This window comes from Herpailurus yagouaroundi, unplaced genomic scaffold, assembly GCF_014898765.1.
Source record: "Herpailurus yagouaroundi ecotype Mexico unplaced genomic scaffold, PumYag 196, whole genome shotgun sequence".
In the NCBI taxonomy this organism is placed as follows: Eukaryota; Metazoa; Chordata; class Mammalia; order Carnivora; family Felidae; genus Herpailurus; species Herpailurus yagouaroundi.
In genome coordinates, this window is record NW_024412427.1 from 23,084,156 (window position 1) to 23,108,355 (window position 24,200).

General features: G+C 38.6%; 1 protein-coding gene across 1 annotated transcript in view; it reads left to right on the top strand.

The window, feature by feature from the left end:
- SLX4IP (SLX4 interacting protein) overlaps positions 1–24,200 on the top strand; it is a 178,189-nt gene that overhangs the window by 141,876 nt on the left and 12,113 nt on the right. Inside the window, exons 5-6 of the mRNA XM_040447704.1 lie at positions 12,456–12,533; positions 15,664–15,752. Coding sequence (XP_040303638.1) covers positions 12,456–12,533; positions 15,664–15,752 — 167 coding nt within the window. The remainder of the gene's footprint in view (positions 1–12,455; positions 12,534–15,663; positions 15,753–24,200) is intronic.

Here is a 24,200-nt window from a genome sequence, read left to right on the forward strand (position 1 = left end):
TCGTGGGTTCAAGCCCAGTGTCGGGCTCTGTGCTGACATCTCGAAGCCTAAAGCCTGCTTCGGATTCTGTTGTCTCCCTCTCTCTCTGCCCCTCCCCTGCTCTGACTCTGTCTGTATCTCTCTCAAAAATAAATAAACATTAAAAAAGAGAGAGGCCTGTATATGGCAGAATCGGCTTTACAGATCAGTAGGAACTGTCTTCTAGTGAATATTAAATTGGAAAAGAGTGAAAGTGGATTCCTAAGTGGTAACATACACAAAGTTCATGTACATTGAGTTTTTTAAAGAAAAATCAGGTTATAAAGCAGCTTTTGTCATGTGATTCCATTTTTGTAAAAAGAAATAGGAATATATGTGTGTTTATATGTCTTCAGAAAAGATCTGGAGGTCATCAAAAGTCAAGGTGACAAAAGTAACTGTTTCTGGGTGGTTGGATTATTGGTGATTTAACTTTATAAAACTTTTTATTTTTGTCTAGTTAGTTTTTTTAAAAACACATTATATATACATTACTTTGAATTAGAATTTTTTTTTCATTTTGAGTTTTTTCATGTAGCTGTTCTTATTTGTCTATTCTTCTAGATTAATTTTAGAATTAATTTGGCAACTTTGAAATTGCTCCCTACTCTTACCACGCACACACAAAAATGTTTTCATTGTGATTCTGATTGGAATTGTCTGGTACGTAATAGGCATTCAGTACATGTTTGTTAAATAAATAAATATGGGAACAATGCACATCTTTATAACAATTAGCCCTTCCAACCCAGAACTTGGTGTTTTACTCAAACCTTCCAAGTCCTTTTTTTAAAAAATGTAAGTTTTGTGATTTTTAAACTACAGACATTCATACGATTAATGATTTCTAAAATTGTATAATCTTTTCATTTTCCCCCACATTGAGTCAAACCCTTAGCTGTGTATCTTTAATGTCAGGACTTAGAGGTGTCAGAATGATTTAAATGTAGATAAACATGTCCTGTGTAGTGAGGTTAAGGACCTGGGTTTATTTAGCTTAGAATAAATGACTAGATTGAAACTGACTACCTATCTCCAAGCATTTGGTAACAGCCAGCTTTCTTTCATCTCTGCTGAAAGCAGACACAAGAAAATGAACTTCAACTGCAGTGCGAGGAATTTAGATTACAAATTGTCAACTGGTGGTGCAAAGCTGAAGCTGCCCTCAGAAAAACTGTACTTGGACTGCTCTTTTTTAGTTCATTGCTAATTTAAAATTTGGGAGATTTCATATAAAAATTTAGATATTTAGCTTTTCTGGAAAGGCCTAAAACCTGGTACCCTGGTGCCCTAATTTCCAGTGGCAGCTGATGCTGGAGTTCAATAGCTTCTGTCCCCTTTTAACCAGGCGTGTGCTTCCTCTGGTTTCCAGAGTCCAAACCCAGCCTTTTTACTGTCTTGTCCTTTAAAGCATCAAAGTTTGCAATCTCAATTCAAATGGTAAAGGAAGAATTAAGTCACACATGCCTAGGTTTGGCATCTTCTCATTTGGCATTTGGTGGTGTTTTTAAAATATGATTTAAATATGATCCTGGCTAATAAGCAGGAAGTGAGCTAGAGGGCTGTTCAAAGATGTTTCTTGTCCTGTGATTCTGCAATCCTGTTCGAATAGTCCAGTGGTTCATCAACTCTTTTTCTCATTGCACATGGTCATAGAATATCAGAGTTGGAATGGACCCCCTGCAAGAGAGGGAGGCCATAGAGGATATGCTTCATCTGGCGCTTCTGATCTTATACACAGGAAGTTTGAAAGTTGTTGCAAGAGCGGCCTGCTTGAACAGCCAACAGTTCAAACAACCAGCTCCCTCATTTAGAAATAAAAGATCTGTTTCTTGGGTTACCCGGGTGGCTCAGTTGAATAAACTTCCAACTCTTGATTTTGGTTCAGGTCATGATCTCACAGCTTGTGAGATCAAGCCCAATGTCGGGTTCCATGCTGACACTACAGAGCCTGCTTGGGATTCTCTCTTTTCCTCTCTCTCTTTGCTCCTCCCCCTCTTGCACTCTTTCTCTCTCTCAAAATAAATAAACAAAATATCTGTTTCTTTTATGCATAGTTATTTAAAGGTGAGTGAAGGGTTTTGTAGGGAACTTTGAGATTTTCATAAGTGCCCAGTTCTATTGTCCTCATTATTATGCATCGTCTGGCAGAGTTATGATTGTGGGAGCCATCATTTTGAATATCATTTTGTCTGTGCTTGAACATTATCTAAACATGGTTTTCATACCTGATGTTAAGGGCATATTTTTATAAACAAAAAAAAATAGGAAAGCAGTATGGGAAAGAAAGCTAAAGTGATAATTTTCAATTTGTTTTATTCTAATTTTTGTCTGCCTGAGCTTTCTCACTGAATGGTAACATTCTCTGATGGTCCCATAGATAGTAAAATTAATAGCACATGGGGCTAGTGGTATTGCATACAAAGCCAATGAAGTGACAGGTAGAAAATTGTTTTTCTAAGTAAACTTGGCCTCAAGTAATCATTTTGTTCGTAGGTTTTTTGTTTTTTGTTTTTTTTTTTTTCATGGAACTAACTAGTTTGCCCCATTTGTTTTGGCCTCAAATAGACATAGCTTTATTGTGACTCAGCGTCCAGTACTGTCCTTATTTAAGAACGTGAAATGTTATCTCAAGGGATCCTTTTGGAGTCTCTAAATATCTTGGGTAATAAGTGAAATTTTTAGCCCAGGACCAAATATTCCACTTACCCACCCAAATTGTTTCCCAGTTGTGGTCTTAAACTAGGATCCTGTGTGTGTGTGTTCTTAAACTTATGGTAAGACTTGTTTTTTGGTTCCCACAGAGCAACCCCTGTCCCCAACCCCACCCATCACCAACAATGGTGAAGATCACACTTAGGCCTATAACATGTTTCAAAGGGCCCCATAAGGGCTTTTCCAAAGTCTCCATCTCACACCCAACCTCCCTGTATATGTTCTAAGTGATGATATCACACTTGTGATTTCTCTACCCTTGGCCATCTTATAAGGACAGATGTGACTTACTGAATGGACAGTTTCAGAAGTAATGAGTTATAATTCATTTTTTCCTGAATGAAATAGCTTTAAAACACACATATTCGTCATTTTTTAAAATGGCTGTATATGTTCCTGGTCTAGTCTAGCATGGACGAAGACATTGTCAGTACTCAGTAGCTATCAGCGCCTTTCTTCCTACCCTCTTATTAAATCTCACCAGGTCTTCAGATGGAGAATGAGAGCTGACTCATGACCTCAGACTGGAAACAGTCACAAGTCTGAACTGGTACATAGTGTGGAGCTGCTTCCAGGTCAGCACACAGTCATCTGATTGTCACAAAGTGCCCTTTCTTAGAACAAGAATGAGACCACTACCCCACCTGCTTACCTTTGCTAAAAATTTAAGTGTTTATAAATTTAAGATCTCACTTCTTTGAAATTATCTTTAGGACTAAATCTTCAAGTCATTTTTGTTCCAGACTTTGAATTAATTATAGTGTTAGTTTGAACCTGCTCTTTCCTGCAGAACTTAAAGGAAGCTGTCAAAACTAATAAAGGGCTGGCATTGTAAAAGAGCATGCAGGTTGAAAATTTGTATTTAGGCAACTGAGATCTTATTTTTTTTAACTGCAAATTCTGAATGGAGGTCACTCTACAGGACAACTAGCCTGATCCCTTTAAAAGGTCATAATTAAGAATAAAAGGAAGGGAGACATTATTCTAGATTACAGGAATGTAAGAGACATAACCAAATGCAATGCATGATCTTTGGTTGGATTCTAATTCAAGAGGAGGTTCATTGATACACATTTTGGGGATAGTTTGGGAAATTTGAGTATGGACTGGTTATTTGACAGACCAATAATGTCATGCTCAGTTTTGATCATACTATCTTGGTGATATAGGAGGATGTCTTGTTATATGTGAGTCTGTGCTCACATATTTAGGAGTAAAGTGTCATGACATCTAATGTATTTTGAAATGGTTTGCCAAATATGTATTTGAAACATGACAGAATATTAACCATTATTGAGTTTAGATGGCGGGGTTTGGGGGGTCATGGCACTGTTTTTCTACTTTTCTGGATGTTTGACATTTTTTGTCATTGTCAGTGATGTTACTGATAATGAAGAGGTCATCTCAGGGAGAGAAGTATTATGGGACAAAATAGGTCTTCCTACTTTGAGGTTGCCTTGTTTGGGACAAGGCTTGGCTGGAGGAGAGCCAGGCTGTGTTGGGTGGGGCCAGTTAGGAAGCAGTGCTTACCTGTCCTGCAGTCCTGATGGCTCAGCAGGCCACTCGGAGGCATTTTCCCAGGCTCCACGTGGTCTCAGAAGAGCTGTGGGAGAGGGCTTCTCATTGTGATGTGCTATACCACGGACTTGCCTTGACAGCATAGGGGAAGTTCACATCACTTTGGCTATGAGTCTCTTGGAAAACAAGCGAAGCTGGATAGTTTTACAGTAAAAACTCCATGTTGGATATTTGTTCTCAGTGTCTTGGGACTATGAAATAGAACAACCCAAATACACGAGCACTCCCTTAAAAACTATTACTCACTACAACACGGTACTACTTAAAACTAATCTACCGCCCTGCTAAGCCAGGGTGGAATTTGTTCAACCCGTATTTGATTTTTTTGTTGTTGTTTTCCCCTTTCTATTCATGAAGTCTCTGAATTTCTAATAAAGCCATTTTGGAGCGGTTTATTTAGACAGAATATGAAATAAAATAGTAGAACTCTGATTTGTCCTTAAAACATGGACTACCCTTTCTCTCATTAATATTACCGAGTCCCTACCCCTCCTCCTCTTCTTAGAGACTTAATTCTCTTTGATGAACTACCAGGTGAGTCAGAAGATGTTAATGTGGTAACAGATCATCATTTCGGGCCCCATCGGAGGTTGGGAGGTCTGTGCGAAGATAAAGCAGCAGCTCTTTACAACGTTTGGAATGCCAGAGGCATAAACTGGAGAATTTGGGGGCTGCTTGGAGGCCAGGGGAGAAGGTAGACTCTTGTTAGTACTGGATGTCAAATGACATTAAGCAGTGCAGAAATATAGATTATGTCTAGAAATACACATATCTGAAGACTCCTGGTAGAAAGATGATTCCACAACAGAATTTTCCTTCTAAGTCCCAGTCTCTTCCTATGTCTAAAGACAGTCTTCTCAGATTTAGGAGGACCACAATAGCTGGCAAGAAAACAGACATACTTAAATGTGATTTACAAGTGCCTCAGAATCTCAGAATGCCATTGTCAGGTAGTTTTCGAGTGAAAAGATTCTCACTTTACGATTTCCATTTTGTCCCCCAACCCGAGTCTCCTACTGACTCCAGTTCTGTGCATTTAGAACACCAGTGTTAGCATGCTTGCGGTTTAGGCCCAGAGAAGGGAAAAGCAAAGGGTCTCCTGGATTCTTTGCCAAGTTGCTGTTTGATTGTAGAGAATAGTGGAACTTTGCTTTAGCTCTGAATAAGGACGAAATCTCAGTGGCCTGCTGAACTCTGTGAAGTTAATTACATTAAAGAGCAAAGATAAGAATGTAGTCTTTATCACTGCCTGCTATCTATGGATAAATGAAATACATCTCTGTAAGCATTTCGAGTCAGTATATTTCAGTGTCAGTGGCTTTCTCTGTTTATATATCAAAATTAGTTTGCCATAAGAACTGAATCTTTTGTGTTTAATCTCTCTTCAAATTCTCTTTAAACAATAAAGTTTCCTATGGCCAGGGGAATTTGGATTAAGCAGGTGAAAATCTTTTTTACATGTTAAGTTTGCCATTTCTCTTGTCGATGCCATGGTGGGGGGTATTCATTGAAATCATAACAAGTCCCCAGTTTAGGAATGATTCTCTTTAGCATAATCCTATTCTGGGGGGTGGGATGGATAGGAGATACTCAGTTCTCCTAGTAATTTCAGTCATAAATCACTTAGAATTTTCTTATACTGCTCTCTTTTTCTTTTTTCTTTTTTTTTTAAATTTTTTTACATTTATTTATTTTTGGTAGACAGAGAGAGACAGAGCACAAGTGGGGGAGGGGCAGAGAGAGGAAGACACAGAATCCGAAGCAGGCTCCAGGTTCTGAGCTGTCAGCTCAGAGCCCGATGCGGGGCTCGAACTCACAGATCATGAGATCATGACTTGAGCCGAAGTCGGACGCTTAACCAACTGAGCCACCCAGTCGCCCCATACTGCTCTCTTTTTCTGTAGGGAAACATGTCATATTGAGACTGTTGCTTAACTGACCAAGTAAGATTTCTTTATCACCCAAGGTATCTCCAGATACCATGCTTCCTGAATTGGAGCTGTAGTTTTCATAGTCGACTTCAGATTTAGCCCCTTCCTGATCATAACATTCTATTGCTGGATATTTTGTACAGGGAAAAGATTTTTGAAAATCCGAGTCTTAATCACCTAGAGCTGTAAGTGTTACCAGCAAAGGCAGAATGACTTACATACTGCATTTTATTGTTATTCACACCTTTGGAAGACTGACATTATAAATCATTACCTTCAAAATCACTGTAAAATTTTTCTGTCTGTATTCATAGATCCTTTCTTACAATCTCCACCAGCCCCCCCACAGCAGTAGGACAGATAAACAGATGTGCAAATCACTTCTACTCTCTCACTGACCTAAGGAATAAAGGATTTGTTTTAAAGCACTCAGAATAATGCCCGTGGTGTACATATTTTGTTTGACGTTTTAAGCAGAAGAAAGGCACATGACCAAAATGCAATCTGTTTCAAGTGTTTTAGGAAAAAATATATTTCATCTCTGTAAATCTGGAGATTATGCTATCATAGACGTCACTCTTATTTCACAATCCCCATGACTAAAGCAGTTGTGCTGTCAAAGCTGTAGCTTGTGTAGACAGACATCAAATCTGCAGTCACTGATGTTCTGGATCTTCTACAGGGGTGTGAGCAGTCTACTGAATGTAAAAGTGGGAATTTCTTTGCATTTTTTAAAAATAAAAGTTATTTCAAAAACAATTATAACCATGGACTTTGAAAAATCTGAAGGTCCTGGAGATCACCTCTTATAACACCTGGACCTTTCAATTTCATGGACATAATACTGTCTCTGAGGTTGTTTTACAACCTGGAGATGCTTACCCTCTTTAGTAGGACAGTTTTACTTAATGTTTTTAAGAAAGTCATCAACAGAGTAGTTTATACCTGGAGGTGGGTGGAAGGGAAGGAAGAGAGGAGGGAGGGAGGAAAGCAGAGAGAGAAGAAGGAACTGTGCTGGTACTTTTTGTGAAATTCTGTTGCTACCCTATAAGATGAATGGTAATGTCTCCATTGTCATATGGAATATACTCCTTTGTACCAGTCTCCTTTACTTGACATTTTTTTTTTTTTTTGAGATTTTTTTTTTCTGATATCGCCTGTAATTGTAGTTTATACATTTTAGGGACAGGGTAGTATTTCACCATGACTATGCCCCCTTCCCTTTAAATGTAAGTTTCAGGTGTACATCTTTATAACTCGATATCTGTATACACTACGAAGTTTGTTTAACATCTGTCACTGTCTAGTTAACCCTCTTGACCCATTTCACTCCCCCACTCCGCCCCATAACCACTACTCTTGTTGTTTTGTTTGTTCATTTGTTTGGTTTTTCAGACTCCATGTATGAGTGAAATAATACAGTATTTGTCTTTCTCTGCCTTACTTCATTTAGCCTAATATCTTCAAGGGCCACCTGTGTTGTCGTAAATGGCAAGATTTCATTATTTTTTATGTTTGAGTAGTCCATTGTATAAATGTACCACATCCTCTTTATCCATCCATCTGTCAATAAGCACGTAGACTGTTTCCATATCTTGGCTATTGTAAGTAATGCTGCAGTAAACATAGTGGTGCATGTATCTTTTTGAATTAGTGTTTTCATATTCTTTGGATAAATATTTCAGAGTGGAATTGAGGGGTCATACAGTAGTTCTGTTCTTAGTTTTTTGAGGCCACTATAATTTCCATAGTGGCTACACCAGTTTACATTCTCACCAACAGTGCACAAAGTTTCCATTTTCTCCACATCCTCACTAACATTTGTAATTTCTTGTTTTTGTTCGTTTGTTTGTTTTTTAGTAGCCATTCTAACAGATGTGAGGTGTTTTCTTATTGTGGTTTTAATATGCATTTTCCTAATAATTGGTGTTGAGCACCTTTGCATGTGCCTGTTGGTCATCTGTATATCTTCTTTGGAGAAATGTTGATTCAAATCTTCTGCCCATTTTTAAATCAGGTTGGTTGATTTGTTGTTGTCAAGTTGTATGAATTCTTTATGTATTTTGGATATTAACTCCTTATCAGATATATAGTTTGCAAAAATCTGCTTCCATTTAGTGGGTTGCCTGTTCATTTTGTTGATGGTTCCTTTGTTGGGTAGAAGGTTTTAAGCTTGATGTAGCCCTATTTGTGTACTTTCACTTTTGTTTCCCTTGTCTTTGTAGTCAGATCCACAAGGATGTTGCTAAGACTGATGTCAAGGAGTTTATATTTTCTTCAAGGCATTTTATGGTTTCAGGTCTTAACATTCAAGTCTTTAATGCATTTTGAGTTAATTTTTGTGCATGGTATAAAATAGTGGTCTAGTTTTATTCTTTCGCATGTGGCTGTCCGATTTTTCCAACATCATTACTGAAGAGACCATCCTTTCTCTATTGTATGCCCTTGGCTTGTTTGTCATAGACTAACTGTCCATATAAGTGTGGGTTATTTCTGGGCTCTCTATTCTGTTTCATTGGTCTGTGTGTCTGTTTTTGTACTGATACCATAATGTTTTGATTTACTACAGCTTTGTAGTATAGTTTGAAATCAGAAAGTGTGATACCTCCAGCTTTTTTCTTCTTTCTCGAGATTACTTTGGCTATTTGGCATCTTTTTTGGTTCCATACAAATTTTAGAATTGTTTATTCTAGGTCTGTGAAGTATGCCACTGGAATTTTGATAGGTGTTGCCATTAATCTGTAGATTATGTTGGGTAGTATAGGCATTTTCACCATATTAATTCCAATCCATGAACACAGAATATTTTTCCATTTATTTGTATCTTCTTCAATTTCTTTTGTCAGTGTCTTATAGTTATCAGTGTTCAAGTCTTTCATCTCCTTAAATTTATTACTAAGTATTTTACTCTTTTTCTGATGCAGTTGTAAATGGGATTGTTTTCTAAATTTCTTTTTCTAATGTTTTGTTAGTTATGTATAGAAATACCACAGATTTTTGTATATTGATTTTGTGTCCTGCAACTTGAATGAATTCATTGGTTCTAACAGGTTTTTTTGGTGAATTCTGTAGAGTTTTCTATATATAGTATCATGTCATCTACAAATAGAGACAGTTTTACCTCTTTTCTGATTTGGATGCCTTTTATTTATTTTTCTTCCCTAATTGCTATGGCTAGGACTTCTGAGACTATGTTGAATAAAAGTGGTGAGGGTGGGCATCCTTGTCTTGGTTCTGATGTTAGAGCTTTCAGCTTTTCACCATTAAGTGTGATGTTAGCTATAGGATTGTCATATGTGGTTTTGATTACACTGAGGTATATTTCCTCCATACCCACTTACCGAGAGTTTTTATCCTAGATGGGTGTTGCATTTTGTCAGATATTCTTTTTCCCCACATCTTTTGAGATGATTGTGTGATTTTATCTTTAATTTTGTTAATGTGATGTTCAGTGTTGATTGACTTGCAGATGTTGGACCATCCTGGCATCACTGGAATAAATCTCACTTGATCATGGTGTATGATTCTTTTAATGTATTGTTGGATTTGTTTTGCTAATATTTGTTGTGGATTTGGGGATCTGTGTTCATCCAGGATATTGAGGGTTTTGTTAGAGAGAATGTGCATGCCTTAGGGGAGAGGGGCAGAGGGAGAGAGAGAGAGAGAGAATCCCAAGCAGGATCTTTGCTTACTGCAGAACCCAATGCGGGGCTCCATCCCACAACCCTGGGATCTTGACCTGAACCAAAATCAAGAGTTGGATGCTCAACTGACTGAGCCACCTTTGGTGCCCCAAGGATATTGCTTTTAATTTTCTTTTTTTGTGGAGCCCTTGCTCTGGTTTTGGTATCAGGGTAATGCTCACCTTGTAAAATATGTTTGGAAGCTTTCCCTCCTTCAGTTTTTGGAAGAGTTGAAAAGGATAGGTGTTAAATTTTCTTTGAATGTTTAGTAGAATTCTCCAGTGAAGCCATCTGGTCCTGGACTTTTGTTGTTGGGAGGTTTTTCAGTACGCTTTCAATCTCCTTACTAGTAATTGGTGTATTTAGATTTTCTATTTCTTCATTATGCAATCTTGGGAGATTGTAGGTTTCTAGGAATTTATTCATTTCTTCAAGGTTGTACAGTTTTTTGGCATATAATTTTTCATAGCAGTTTCTTACAACCCTTTGTATTTCTGCGGTATTGGTTGTAACATCTCTGATTTTATTTGAGTTCTCTTCTGTCTTTTTTCTTGGCAAGTCTAGCTAAGATTTTTCGGTATCATTTATCTTTTCAAAGAACTAGCTCTTTCTTCATTGATTTTTTTCTATTGTCTTTTTAGTGTCTATTTCTCTTCTAGTCATCATTATTTCCTTTCTTCTGTAAATTTAGGGTCTTGCTTGTTCTTCTTTCCTCATTCTTTAGTTGCAGAGCTAGATTGTTTATTTGAGTTGTTTGTTTATTTCTTGAGGTATGAATTTCCCTCATGGAACTGCGTTTGCTGCATCCTATGTATTTTGGTATGTCCTGTTTTTATTTTTACTGGTTGTAGATTATTTTTTAATTTCCCCTTTGGTTCCTTCAATGACCCATTGGTTGTTTAATCTTTATATTTTTATATTTTTTCTTATTTCTTCTAATGAATTTCTAGTTTTATACCATTGTGGTTGGAAGAGATGCTTGATATGATTTCAGTTTTCTTGAAATTATTGAGATTTGTTTTGTGGCCCAACTTGTGATCTGTCCTGGAGTATGTTCCATGATCGCTTGAGAAGAATGTGTATTCTTTTGGATAGAGTGTATATATCTATTAAGTCTGTCTGGTCTAACGTGTTATTTAAAGCTGATGTTTCTGTTTTAATTTTTTGTTGATGTTGTCTGGATGCATCATCTATCCATTGATGAAAGTGGGGTATTAAAGTCTCCTGGTATTACTGTATTGGTTTCAATTTCTCCCTTTAGGTCTGTTAGTGTTTGCTTTGTATGGTGCATATATATTTATAAATGTTACATTTTCTTGTTGGATTGACATCTTTATGTAATGCCTTCTTTTGTTTTTTTATTACAGTCTTTGTTTTAAAGTTTATGTTGTTTTATCTGAGTATACCTACTCCAGCATTCTTTTCATTTCCATTTGCCTGGAATACCTTTTTCCATCCCTCACTTTCAGTCTGTGTTCTTACTTCTGAAGTGAATATCTTGTAGGCGCATATAGATGGGTCTTGTTGTTGTTTTTTGATTGTTTGTTTGTTATCCATTTAGCACTCTGTGTCTTTTGACTGGTGATTTTAGACCATTTACATTTAAAGTAATTATTGATAAGTATATGCTTATTGCCATTTTGTTAATTATTTTCTGGTTGTTTTTGTAGTTCCTCTCTATTCCTTTCTTCTCTTTCCTCTTCTTTTTTGGTTTGATGGCTTTCTTTAGTGTTATCTTTAGATTCTTTTCTCATTTTCTTTTTGTATTTATTATGTATTTTTTCCTCATGGTTACCACAAGGTTCACATAAAATGTCATATGTAAATAGCAGTCTGTTTTAAGTTGATAGCAACTTAATTTTAAATACGTTCCAAAACTTTACTGTATTACTCCTTTCCCATGCTTTATATATTTGATGACACATTTTACATCTTTACATTTTCTGCTGCCTGTAACTAATTATTGTAATTTGAGGGAAATTTACTACCTTTGTCTTTTAACCTTCATGCTTGCTTTGTAAGTGCTTGCTCCACTACCTGTGTTATATATTTTACTTTTCCAGTGAGATTTTTACTTTAATATATGTTTTTTGTTGTTGTTATAATTAATAGTGCCATTTCTCTTGGGCTTAAAGAAGGCCTGTTAGCATTTCTTGTACGGCCGGATTAGGGGTGGTGAATTCTTTTAGCTTTTGCTTTTCTGGAAAGCTCTTAATCTCTCCTACAGTTTGGAATGATAATCTTGCTGGGTAGAGAATTCTTGGTTGAATTCATTGTAACAGATAAAGTAACTGAGCCACTTAAGGCACTGGAGACAATCCCAACCAGGTGCTCTGGCCAGTCCTCCTAGAAGAGCTCATAGTGTAATATTTACCCCTTTCTCTCATGTGAATCCCTCTATTGATTCTTTTTAATCTTTCATTTGTTAAATAATTATTGAACACATACTACATGGTAGGCACTAGGGAGGGCTGTGGGATTTAGTGGCAAACAAACTTGTAATCTAATGATACCCTCTTTTACCTTATAGGTTATGGCTTTCAAATCACAGCCTATTTTCTCAAGAGAGGGATACGCCTCCACTGTTTCAGAAGTTCACAGAATACTGGTAAGAAGCTGATATCTTGGGTTGTCAATCATTTTGCACTATTAGCTTGTCCTAGAGAAGGAATGAAAATTAAGGAATGAATATTACAACTTTCTTCGTTGCCTTTGTAAAATTGAAATACTGATTGAGAGTATTTCTAAACATTTGTGATTTTTTTTTTTTCAATTTTCACTGTTTTACTGCCTGTCTGAGAACTGTGAGCTGGGCCACATCAGGCTTTACTTTCCTGCTGCATCTCAGCACTTTCATTGAGCTTCCAGAATGATTTGACAGGCAGTTACACCATGAATCACTTCATCTTTATGCACACACAGTCCCTGGGATACAGAGCAAGTGTGTACACGAGAAAATGCTTTCCCAGCCCAGAGCTGTCAGAGCCTTTCTTAGGTGTGTGACAAGGCCAGCTTCCCCCCCTCCTTTCCCCAAGTCAAGATGTCTGCTGAGGAAATGATGTCAAACACGTCCAGCCAACAACAATAAAGTCAGATGCTAATGACAATTCTCCAAGCTGATCTGAACATTGGAAAGAAACTCTAACTGAACTTCCTTGGATGACTTTAATATATAAGATATGAAACAAGGACTTTGAAAATAAACTGTATGGAGGTTTGCTCTTGGAATCTTCACAATTATCTACACTTTTTAAACTTTAAGTGTCACTCAAGTATATTACTCTCTTACTGGGGCTTTCCACTTTCTTCAATTCTCTTAGTAAAATAAGCCACTTAACCTGGTATCTGTCTGTTAAAATGAAGGCTATCTGTATGGTAAAGATTGCTATTGCCTAAATCTTTATTTAAATATTAAAATGATAAAAGTTTCACTTATGACTTAAGCAAAGAAGAAGTGTACAGAGGTTGCTTTCTGTTTATATAATACCTGGCTCCAAAATGTTCAAAATTCATCATTCTAGTATTGTTACTTTTCAGAGGAAGAAATGGAAGGACAAAACAGAGAAATTATTGAATAGAACTGATCATTTTTATTTTAAAAAAAAAATTTTTTTTAAACATTTATTATCGAGAGACAGAGAGAGACAGAGCATGAGCGTGGGAGGGGCAGAGAGAGGAGGAGACACAGAATCCAAAGCAGGCTCCAGGCTCTGAGCTGTCAGCACAGAGCCCGACACAGGGCTCGAACTCACAAATCGCGAGATCATGACCTGAGCCGAAGTCAGATGCTTAACCGACTGAGCTACCCAGGCACCCCAAACTGATCATTTTTAATTTAAATTCTGATCCGCTAGTATTTCAATGTCATGATTTTTGGCTGGCGGGGTTTAGTTCCCCCTTCCAGAAAGTGGGAAGCAGACTACTTATCACTTACTTCAATAAGAAATTTTAAGAATTAATGAATAAATATTAATGACTTTATTATTATTATTTTTTTGTTTGTTTTTAAGTCTGTCCCTAGTCTCTTACGAGATAGAACATCTAAGAGGGGTCGAAGTTTCAACACACTCAGGCCCTCTGAAATGGAGATTTCTACATGAGGAGGACTGGTGGGAGTGAGACCAGAAGGACAGGTTAGACCCCACTCATGGAGGGCTTTGAAGTTTGCCCATCATGTGATGGGTACTGAGGATCCACAATGGGGTTTTGAGCAGGATAAGTGGAAATATTTTTTTAGAACTGTTAACCTGCTTGCACTGAGTAGGATGAATTAGAATAGGGAAGAGTGATCACCAAGGAAACAGCAGTGGTCCAGGGGAGAGGTAAGGAGATGGCTATTACTGAAACATCAACTCATTAGGCCTTTGGTGTAATTTAACCTAGCCAGGTGGTGTGGTGTTAACTGTGTTTAAGTTGTGTGTATATGTAACCACTACCTTCATGCTTAGCTTCTATCAGTCAGTCCCTCACATTGTCATTCATTGTTGGAAATGAGCAAAGTATGTGAAAAGCTTCACTTATTTGATTCATAATATCCCTCTTTAAAAATGTTGGTCATATCTAAGAGGGAAGTTTTCTCTTTTAGAAAAATGTCTTTGTGTTATAAATATGATATATAAGTATTATGAAAAATATGAAAGCAAGACAACCAAGTATAAAGAAAGGAGAAGATCCTTACCTCCCACCCAGAATATATACTGTTAGCATCAGCTAAACACCACTCCAGACATAGGTGGAGGCTGCATACATAAGTGAATTCATGAATGGATGGACAGACAGATGAGAGGAGGAGAGATACAGATGCCATTTACCATCTTATATTCTTATTTCATTGAATGTTGGGGTGTCCAGCTCTGAGATTCCTGCAGCCCTCCCCCCAACCCAGCACTTCTTGCTTTAAGAAGTTGTAATAATAGGGGCACCCGGGTGACTCAATCAGTTGGGTGACCGACTTCGGCTCAGGTCATGATCTCACAATTTGTGAGTTCTGCCCTGCGTAGGGCTCTGTGCTGACAGCTCAGAGCCTGGAGCCTGCTTCAGATTCTGTGACTCCCTCTCCTCCTTGCACTCTGTCTCTCTCTCTCTCTCAAAAACAAATAAATGTTAGAAAAAAATAAAAGAAGTTGTAATAATAGAGTAATGTGACTGAGGTGTAATTATATCATCTTTGCTCTTGCATATTTTACTATTTCCTTCTTATTATTCATATTAATCACACTTCTCCTTTCATTGCCTGATTCAGATTGGGCATTTGCCCTCCAGTGTAGCAGACCCATCTAAGACCAGTTGACTAAAGAGATGATAAGTAAACTAATTAGTGAGAACATTGATGAGTCACGTTTTCAGATTTTATCCCATAGTCTTCCTCTTTCTGTATAATTCTGCACACTCGTTAGGAAACGTTGATCCTATTTCCCAAATGTGAGTTCTGGTCAGAAAACAGCAAACTGTCACAGAGGGAAGGCTGCAAGGGCCCTTCCCTGCCTGGGGGTTTCATGGGATATAATCTAATGGTCCAGGGGCTCAGGCGGACCTATCTGCAACCTCCTGACTGCTCCTTAGAGCTCTGTGCTTGCCCTGCCCTCCTGATGGCAAATACTGAAAGGAGACGAGGAGAGGAGACATGTGTCTTATGTATATACATATTTTAGCTGTAACTTAAAAATCTGAGAACAAGCATTTCTGTGTTCAGAGATTTTTGATGCCTTTAGTAACTTGATTTTTTTCATTTTGTGCAGAGCTCCGTGTATTTCCTGACAGATTTGTGGTCTGTGTAAGTCAACTTTCATTCAGTCATGATCTTATGGCAAGTCAGAATGAAGAATTGGTATGTACAAAAAAATTCTATAAATAAATTTGCTTAAAACTTACTGTAAAAATAGAAAAAAATATTGTCTTCTGTTATCCTTGGGCCATTCATTGAGCACCCAATGAATGTTTTAAGGGACCAAAAATGTCCTACCTCTTTTGCATGATAATATTAACTGATGTGTTTTGTTTATTTTGTTTTGGTTTTTTGTTTTTTTCTTCCTGAAGTCCCCTTGAAAATTCAGTTTATCAGCCGTATCTTTTAATATCATTTTTTTTTGTATCAGTTTTAATGAGAAAGGAACATATCACAAAATCTGGGATGGTGCTTATGATAATGTTCAAATGAGATAAAGCAAGGTCTTTAAATGAAATGAAGGAAAATCCACATTTCCACTGGAAGCTTTCATTGGGGTCAGCGGCTTTGAATTTTATTCCATGGTGAATCACTGACATTTTCATGAGAATCATACTTTTCCCCAGTGTGTTGTTTCTTTGCCGATAGGGTTTGTTTTCTCTCTCCTTTCTCAGGCTAAGTCTCAAGCTCCATCAGGTCCTGCCTGTTTCATTTGTGTTTCATTGGAGTTCTCTCTTCAGAGAAATAGATACAGAAAACTACCCCTTCATGTTGTAACTTATAGCTGTGCCTTGTAAACTTAACATATGCCTTTGAGAGAGTCTCCTTGGAGGGTGTGTGTGTGTGTGTGTGTCATTGCAGCCACAGTCCATTCTCTCTGAACTTACCTCGGTGCAAACTTTTTTTTTCATATTTTTGGATATATCACTTGAACTTTAACAAAGAAGAAAAAAACTAGGAGACATGAAAGCTGGACATGAAGTGTGACAGGATTATGATGCTTCTAAAATAATTTATGGGAATATTAGATTACCCCTTATGTTTATTATTTTTTAATCCATATGAAATGTGACATTTGGCCCACATGGTCTAAAACCAGATTCTTACCTCATCTGAAATAAACGGATAGAGACTAGAAGGGTGAATTAGAGACCTAGGAAAAGTAAAGAGCAGAAATGCTTTTATTTGGAGATGAGCCTTTTGGAAAAACCAGTGGGACCCTTATTTCTTCATCTGTCAATTAAATGACATAAATGAAGCAAATTTGTTGAAGAGTATTAAAAGTGTATTCTTTGAGATTTTTCCAGGATGTTAGAGTTATCTCAGTAAGTTAATAAATACAAAAATAGTAATGCTGTTGGCAAATTAATATAATATAACTTAAGTGATTCTCAGAGCAGTGAAGAAATTGATCTTTGGTTTAAGAAAACAACAATTAACTGTACCAGGAAGTGTTATTGCTTCAGATGGAAAAAAGAAGAAATTAGATCTTATATGATATGTAATATTAATACATAATATCTTAAATTATTAAGGGTGAATTAAAACATCTCAATACAAATGAAATGTTATCCTCCTTTGGGGCACTGGTATTTATACAGATCCTGATTTTGCTATAGCTGCTGTCAAATAAATCCTATAATCTGGAGGACTTCCTAAAGGTTAAGCATTTTCATTCTGAAAAGTTGACTAGTCTAGTCTGAGCCTTTTACACAAGCCAGTTCAATTTTCTTCTCTTCAGAATGTTCTGACGTTTAGTGATAACACTATCAGAGTTAACCAAAACGGCTTATAAAGAAAAGTACATTTATATCATGAGGCTCGTTCATTGTTTTCAGTGACTCTCTTTAGATGTGGTCAGTCTCTGTCTCTTCAGCTGCTCTTTCCCCACCTCTGTGCCTTCACATACACGCTGTCCCAGCCACACACGTGGCAGTCTGCTAACGCTCAGCAGCACTACACAGCTCCCTCCCTGGACATAGGATCTGTGCATCCCTTCGGGCTGGCCAGCCCACCTGTGCACCTTCCCTCCTAACAGGCCTCTCATCCACCACTTCCTCAAGCTTGTCGCCCCCAGAAACAGTAAAATATCCAGGCCTGGAGAAGGACCCTCCTGCACACTGCCCATCGAGCTGACAACTTGGTCCCTCTACCACATGTGCCTTGGAGCTTTAGCCTCATTCATGTTTGATCTCTGAGGAGCCCACCTGTCTCAGCCATTTGAGGGTCAATAAACCATCCTTCCTTCCAAGAATTGCCTTCTGTCTGAGAGAAGGCGTGCATAGTCCTTGATATATACTTCAGATGCCCAAAGCCAGTGTTATCTGGCTCCTCTGTGAATATTCCTTGAACTTCCAGAAAGCTTTGGATTCTTTATCAGTTTACACTGATATTCGCCAAAGGGCAGGATCCGTCTCATTTCTCTTGGTAATTTTTCTCCAGGACTATTTGACTGGGAAGGCCTGGGAAATTGGCTTCCTAAATACTGTATTGGAGATACGTTTTTGTCAAGAAACAGCAGTTATTTTCCTCTAACTGTTCACTGAACTTAGTTCTCTATGGCCCCAGAAGTGATGGGGGAGTGAGCCAGTACCCGAGCAACAGCCTGGGAACCTTGCTTGTGCCGTGAGTAGTAGATTCCTTTTCTTTCATCTTTTCCCCCCCGGTTTGGTTCCTCAGTGTCTGAATGACTGTTGGTTAGGTGATCCTGGGGGTGCCTATTCAGAACTGCTCTGCCAGGGGATTCTTTGATCCTGTACAGAAGCTGTACCCAGCTCCCCAGTTCTTAAAGGTGGCTACACAAAAGAACTGCTGATCCAGATCAAGCAGTACAAGGGGAGTAAGCCCTCTCCTTTGGGAGGCAGAACGAGTGCAACCATGCCACCCGCTAATAGCCTTCCCCCAGCACCAGGGAGGTCTGTTACCCTAATATCAGCATCTCTCTCGCCCACCAAGGGGCACTGGTGCAGCGGGATGCTCTGTGTTGCAATAGATCTGCACCAAGTGCCCACATGCCAGGGATGTGGGAATTGTGATGTGTACTTTGGGAAGAAGGGGCATTATTATGGGATGAGTCACTGTATTTTTCTTACTACAGTTTCTCATAAGAAATCTCGAGGTCCTTGTAGCCTCAGTTTTTGGCCTATTGCTAAGAATGGAGCTGGGAAGTTGTTCTCAGAGTTTTTACCTTTTGTTTTGTTTTGTTTTGTTTCATTTTCCTAGCAATATGAAAAACATAAAGTAAATTTTGGTTGCACTCAGTTATATCCCATTTCAACAATATTTTCTTTCATATTTACAAACCCAGGTCCCTGTGTAGAAGCTGTTTGTTTGTTTGTTTGTTTGTTTGTTTTTCCTTTTCCTCAGATGTAAAGCTCTGGGGCTTGGGTAAATTAAAAATTATTTATTATTTTTCCTATTTCTTTATTAGAGAAAATAGCCAATAATCACCAAAATAATTACTTTAGAAAGTAATGACTTTATTGTGTAAGTAGAACTCTGTATGTATCTGGGACATTTCAGGGTCAGCACAAAGCTATTATCTCATAGAGCATTGGTTACAGGCACACTCACTCTCTGGAGATCTTTCCCATCTGTTCTTACCACCTCACTTTAACATAATTCGCTGAGTGCTGGCTCCATGCCAGGAAGTCTGCTAGGCACTAGGGAAACAAAGAAAAACTAAGAAAGTAGAGTTTGTAGTCTGCCTTCAAGGAGCTTGTAGTCTGCCAGATAGGGGGCACTGAGGGTTATCCTGGTGACCTAAAGATGTATCCCTTCTGCACTGTAATGGATCCTCTGCTATTCAGAAGAATGTCCAAAATCTGAGTTACTTTCTTACTCTTAAACCTAAGCTATAAGTCTGTGATTCTTTTGGAAATTAACGATGGCATTTAGTATACCAGTGCTGCCTGAGAGTGTATATATAATCAAGATATTGGAGTTCTCTGCCTCATGTTTCCCTGGGGTGGTGGCTGAGCTGTGACAAAAGCCATCGAGGTTCAGCAGTCATACCCAGTCACACACACTAGGCCCTCACTGTAGCATCAGCTGGATGGAAGGATCCCTGGCGTGTTCTGACGGGAGACACTATTTAAGTACTAAATTGAACACTTAAGTCAAGCTACTGTTTAATGTTAAAGAACTCTTCTGGTTTATGAGTATAAAATTGAAATGAGAACGAGTCTAAAGAAGTAATAAACTATGCTAGCCTGGGTTATTTTTAGCTTGACTGTCCTAATTGAACCTCTGTGGGCCTTAGCCCTCATCTCTCAGTCAAGGGGGGAGGATATCAAATTATCTCAGAAATCCTTTCTCACACTGAATTTCTGTCAGAGGAAGCAGATGAAAATACAGCTAAAGAAAAACCGTAATTTTGCACAAAAGAGACCTTCACTTGTAGATTTAAAAGCTGTGATAAAAAAAATGGGAGGAGAGTTATATTTTATCTTAGGAAAGATAAAAGAATATATAACGAAACATTTTAGGCCTTATGTTTTCAGAAGAAATAAAATACTTAACAAATTTGACTATGCATTAACTTTATGCCCTTATTGGCAGAATTAAGTTTTTATAAGGAAACTTTGCATAAGTATAAATCAGATCATTTGAGAAAAGAACCCTCCTTTTGTATCAAAAAATTAAATAAGTAGTGGGTGTTTTTTCTAGTTTTTTCATGATGTGTCATAAGCTTTTTAAGAATCCATTCTTCTCATCTTATTGTATTTCCTGAACAATGCTAGTGGTAAATTACTTAGAAGCCATTAACCAGACATTCCTGTAGCACTAGGAAAAGTTCCTTGAGGGGGAAGAGGTTGTTTCCATATTTCACATTTCCCACAGTGTTCTGAACTTAGTTTTTTACTTAATAACTGCTTACCAAAATTGTCCATGTTCATTGTAGGAAAACCCTAGAATCCAAATATAAACAAAGAAAGTAAATATTATCCACAACTCCCAACCTAAAGACAGCCTCTGTTAATGACCTAGTCTGTACCCCTCCATACTTGATACTTGATAACTGAGGTCACTATGTACTTATTTTAGCTGAGACCCATTCATTTGTGAATTGTGTGTTTGTGTCCATTTTTCTGTTGGTATTTTTGTATTTCACAGACTCCCAACTACATAAAAATTCCTTAAGTAGTAAGAAAAGTAACTTTTAGTGAGTTTATCATTTACCTTTTAATTATATGACACTGTTATGTGGTAGGTGTCTATGTCCTCAATTTTATGGTTTCCATAACAATTTCTGCCTTTGTGATCTTGCTGTTATGGTTTTCAAAGTTGGGCAGACATTTACTTATATTTCCTTGTATTTTTATGTGATTTGTTTCAATTTGTGATGTGAGGTAGTTTTTATTGTATATATAGATCAGTATTGTGATAATTGGGGTTTTTAGGTTTAAGGGATGAACATGCTTAGTCGGCCTCCACTAATGGGGCCTCACTTTGGGGGTGCACAAAAGAAGGAGGCTTCTCCAGGGACCAGGCTCTCCTTTTGACCTATAGCAGCAGGACTTCTCCAATGGCCCTTCATCTTGCCATCTGCCCTCCCCTTTTCCAGTCACCTGTGGCCAGTGCTCAGAGCCAGAACATGATCTACAGATAGTTGAGGAACATATTGGGCCACACCCTCAACAGGGCCTACAGACGGGCCCCTTTGCTTGGATTGAGACAGAAACTATACAGCAGCCCTTACATGCCCACCCTTATATGGAATGTCTGAGTGAAAATGCTGGTGGCGGGGATGAGGTATTCTATTGGTTTGATCCATCTAGAATAGTTTTTCTCGACTGTGACACAATAATAAATTTTTCTCCAGTCAAATCATTTTTTTAAGATTATCCTTTGCTTATTATATGTTACAGTAAGCTGAGGTTTTATCGTCCTTTGCTAATAATAAAATTCTTTCCAATGATTAACCACCAGTTTTTGTGAATGAGATGGTTCATGCACCCCTGTCTCCAGCACCCCTAAGGAAACTGCCCTCTGCTGAATTAGAATAAGATAGGCCAGATGAGCTGGAGTAGGACATATCTAAGTTAGACTAGCTGGATAGAATAAGTTATGATAGGATGTCTTTCAGCCCTCTCATCCTTTGTGCTTGTTCCCCACAAAGTACCTTTCCTGTGCACAGACCCAGGGAATGAAACAAGTAGAAAAGAGATCACACTTGAAATTAAAAGGCCTGGCTTTGGCCACTGCCTCTCTCCTCCCTGGATGACCTTGGACAAATCATTTGGCCTCTCGGAGTGTTGGGCTCCTGACTTCTTGAGCAGAGGTAAAAGTGATGCCTACTATACAAGCCTTCCCAAGTTTTACTGAGGATCAAGTGAGATAGTGAATATAAAAATGTCTTCTCAACTAGAAAGTACTTATGCAGTATTAATTATATTATCATTTCCATTCTTCCCCGAAAAGGAGTTAATGTAAATGTCATTAACACCAGATTAGTAGATTGTTATATATCTTACCCTGCCTGCTAGAAATGGTAATATCCATCTGCACATAGTATTTTGCCAAGAAGCTCAGCACTCTCATTTTTTATTTGTCTCCACTTGACAGCCCAGCTTCATTTTGCAGCTTTAAAAACAAGTACCAAAAAGTTAAGTTATAAACCCTCATTTAGCCAGCAAGTCAGTGATGAAAGAGGGATACAATAAGAGTGTAAACTGGTGACCTTCAGTAGGAGCTCTGTTAACCAACATCCAGAGTAGGAGGAGGGGTGGGGACCACCAGCTAGAACACCTTTCATTTCCAGTAGCTGCCAGTAGTCTCACAAGGAGATACAGCTTTGGAGGAAGGACCCACTTACTTCTCCGAGGTACACAGGAATTGGGAGTCCACAGACTTCTCAGGCCCAAATTCTGAAAAGCTCACATGTTCATCTGAACACCCACAGTGATCACACAGAGTTTGATGTGCAAGTGGATTGTGTTTAAATTTTTTTTTTCAACGTTTATTTATTTTTTTGGGACAGAGAGAGACAGAGCATGAACGGGGGAGGGGCAGAGAGAGAGGGAGACACAGAATGGGAAACAGGCTCCAGGCTCTGAGCCATCAGCCCAGAGCCTGACGCGGAGCTCGAACTCACGGACCGCGAGATCGTGACCTGGCTGAAGTCGGACGCTTAACCAACTGCGCCACCCAGGCGCCCCGAGTGGATTGTGTTTAGAAAGTTCATTTAGTTAGCAGATGATTTAGAATTCAGTACACATTTTCCCAAGGAACCCATGTCATAAATGGGGTGAGGTTCCCAGACTCGTTCACAGAAGCTGTTACTGTCATGAGATGGGAGTCTTGGAAAGGGGGTCTTGCTGTCTGTTCAAGAGCAATGGGAAGAGCTCTTCCTTGTGCATCCCTGGGCAGAGGGCCAGCTCTGAGCAGAAGTTTGAAATAAGACAGTCATCTGTGATGGCTTCTCTCTGGCTCTTCTGCCTCTTTCCCACTGGCCACCAGGGCTACTGTGGGCTGTCTTCTGGCCAGCCCTGCCACCTACGTAGCTGGATACACACTTACCCACCTTCCTCCTTACCCATCCTCTCCAGCCCCACACACTCAGCCATGGGAGATGTTAGGGAAGACAATCATCACCCTGAATAAAGGGCTAGCAACCTTCCTGCCAGATGTTGGCATTTTTCAACCACAGATCTCTGTGTGAGGAGGTGTTTTTGAGTTAGGAGACCCCCAAAGGTGGGGTATCTCTGCCCGAGGTAGTTCCCATTAAGTTTCCATTTTTCACAGATATTTCCCTTCTGCTTTTACACTGGACACCATTAACCTGTGATTCATGAATTCCCTGAAATTAAAAAAAAAGTTGTGTGTGTGTGTGTGTGTTTTAATGTTTTTCTAGTCAAAGTTAAATAGCTTTCATTCATTTCTCAGTGGTCAATGATCCCCACCCTACCCCCCTCCATCATGAAGAAGCACAGGTCCCAAACCTACAAATTCTTTAAAGTCTCCAAGTTTCATTATGCTTATAAGGCACCAGAGACTCAACAGTGGGGCCTAGGGGGGTTCAGGATTTATTTTTAGGTTCGCGAGGGTTAGGTGAATGTAAACTGGAAAATCCCTATGAAATGTGTACTTCCTGCAAAAGAACTTCCTTGATTTTTTTCACTGATTTCATTTTCAGGTTAACATTCTTTGCAACTATTTATTGGTACTTCCCTAGATCTACAAAAGACAGTTTCATAGTCATCAATTCAGAATCAAAGAAAACTTCAAAATTTTTATTTAAAAACAAAACAAAACTAGAGTGTTTGCTGCTGACTCAGGCGGCAGCGGCTGCAGCAATCCCACGTCTCCACTCTCCCTTAGAGACCTGTCCTTTCCCAGGAAGGCAGAGAAGTGGAGGGCTCAGAAGAGGGACTTGGGTGCAGAGAAACTGAATGAAGCAAAACACTTGTCCCTCACTGTAGGAGTTGGACAGATGACTTAGCCTCATAAGGCATCAGTTTCCTCATCTCTGAAATGGGGAAGGTCACGTCCGCATCTTGGGCACCTCACGAGGACTCACTTGTGCCGATCCCTATATTGAGTGCTTTGCCTGTGGTGTCTCAATACAGGCGCCTTCCATCCTTAGCATCTTCAGAGAAAATGACGTGA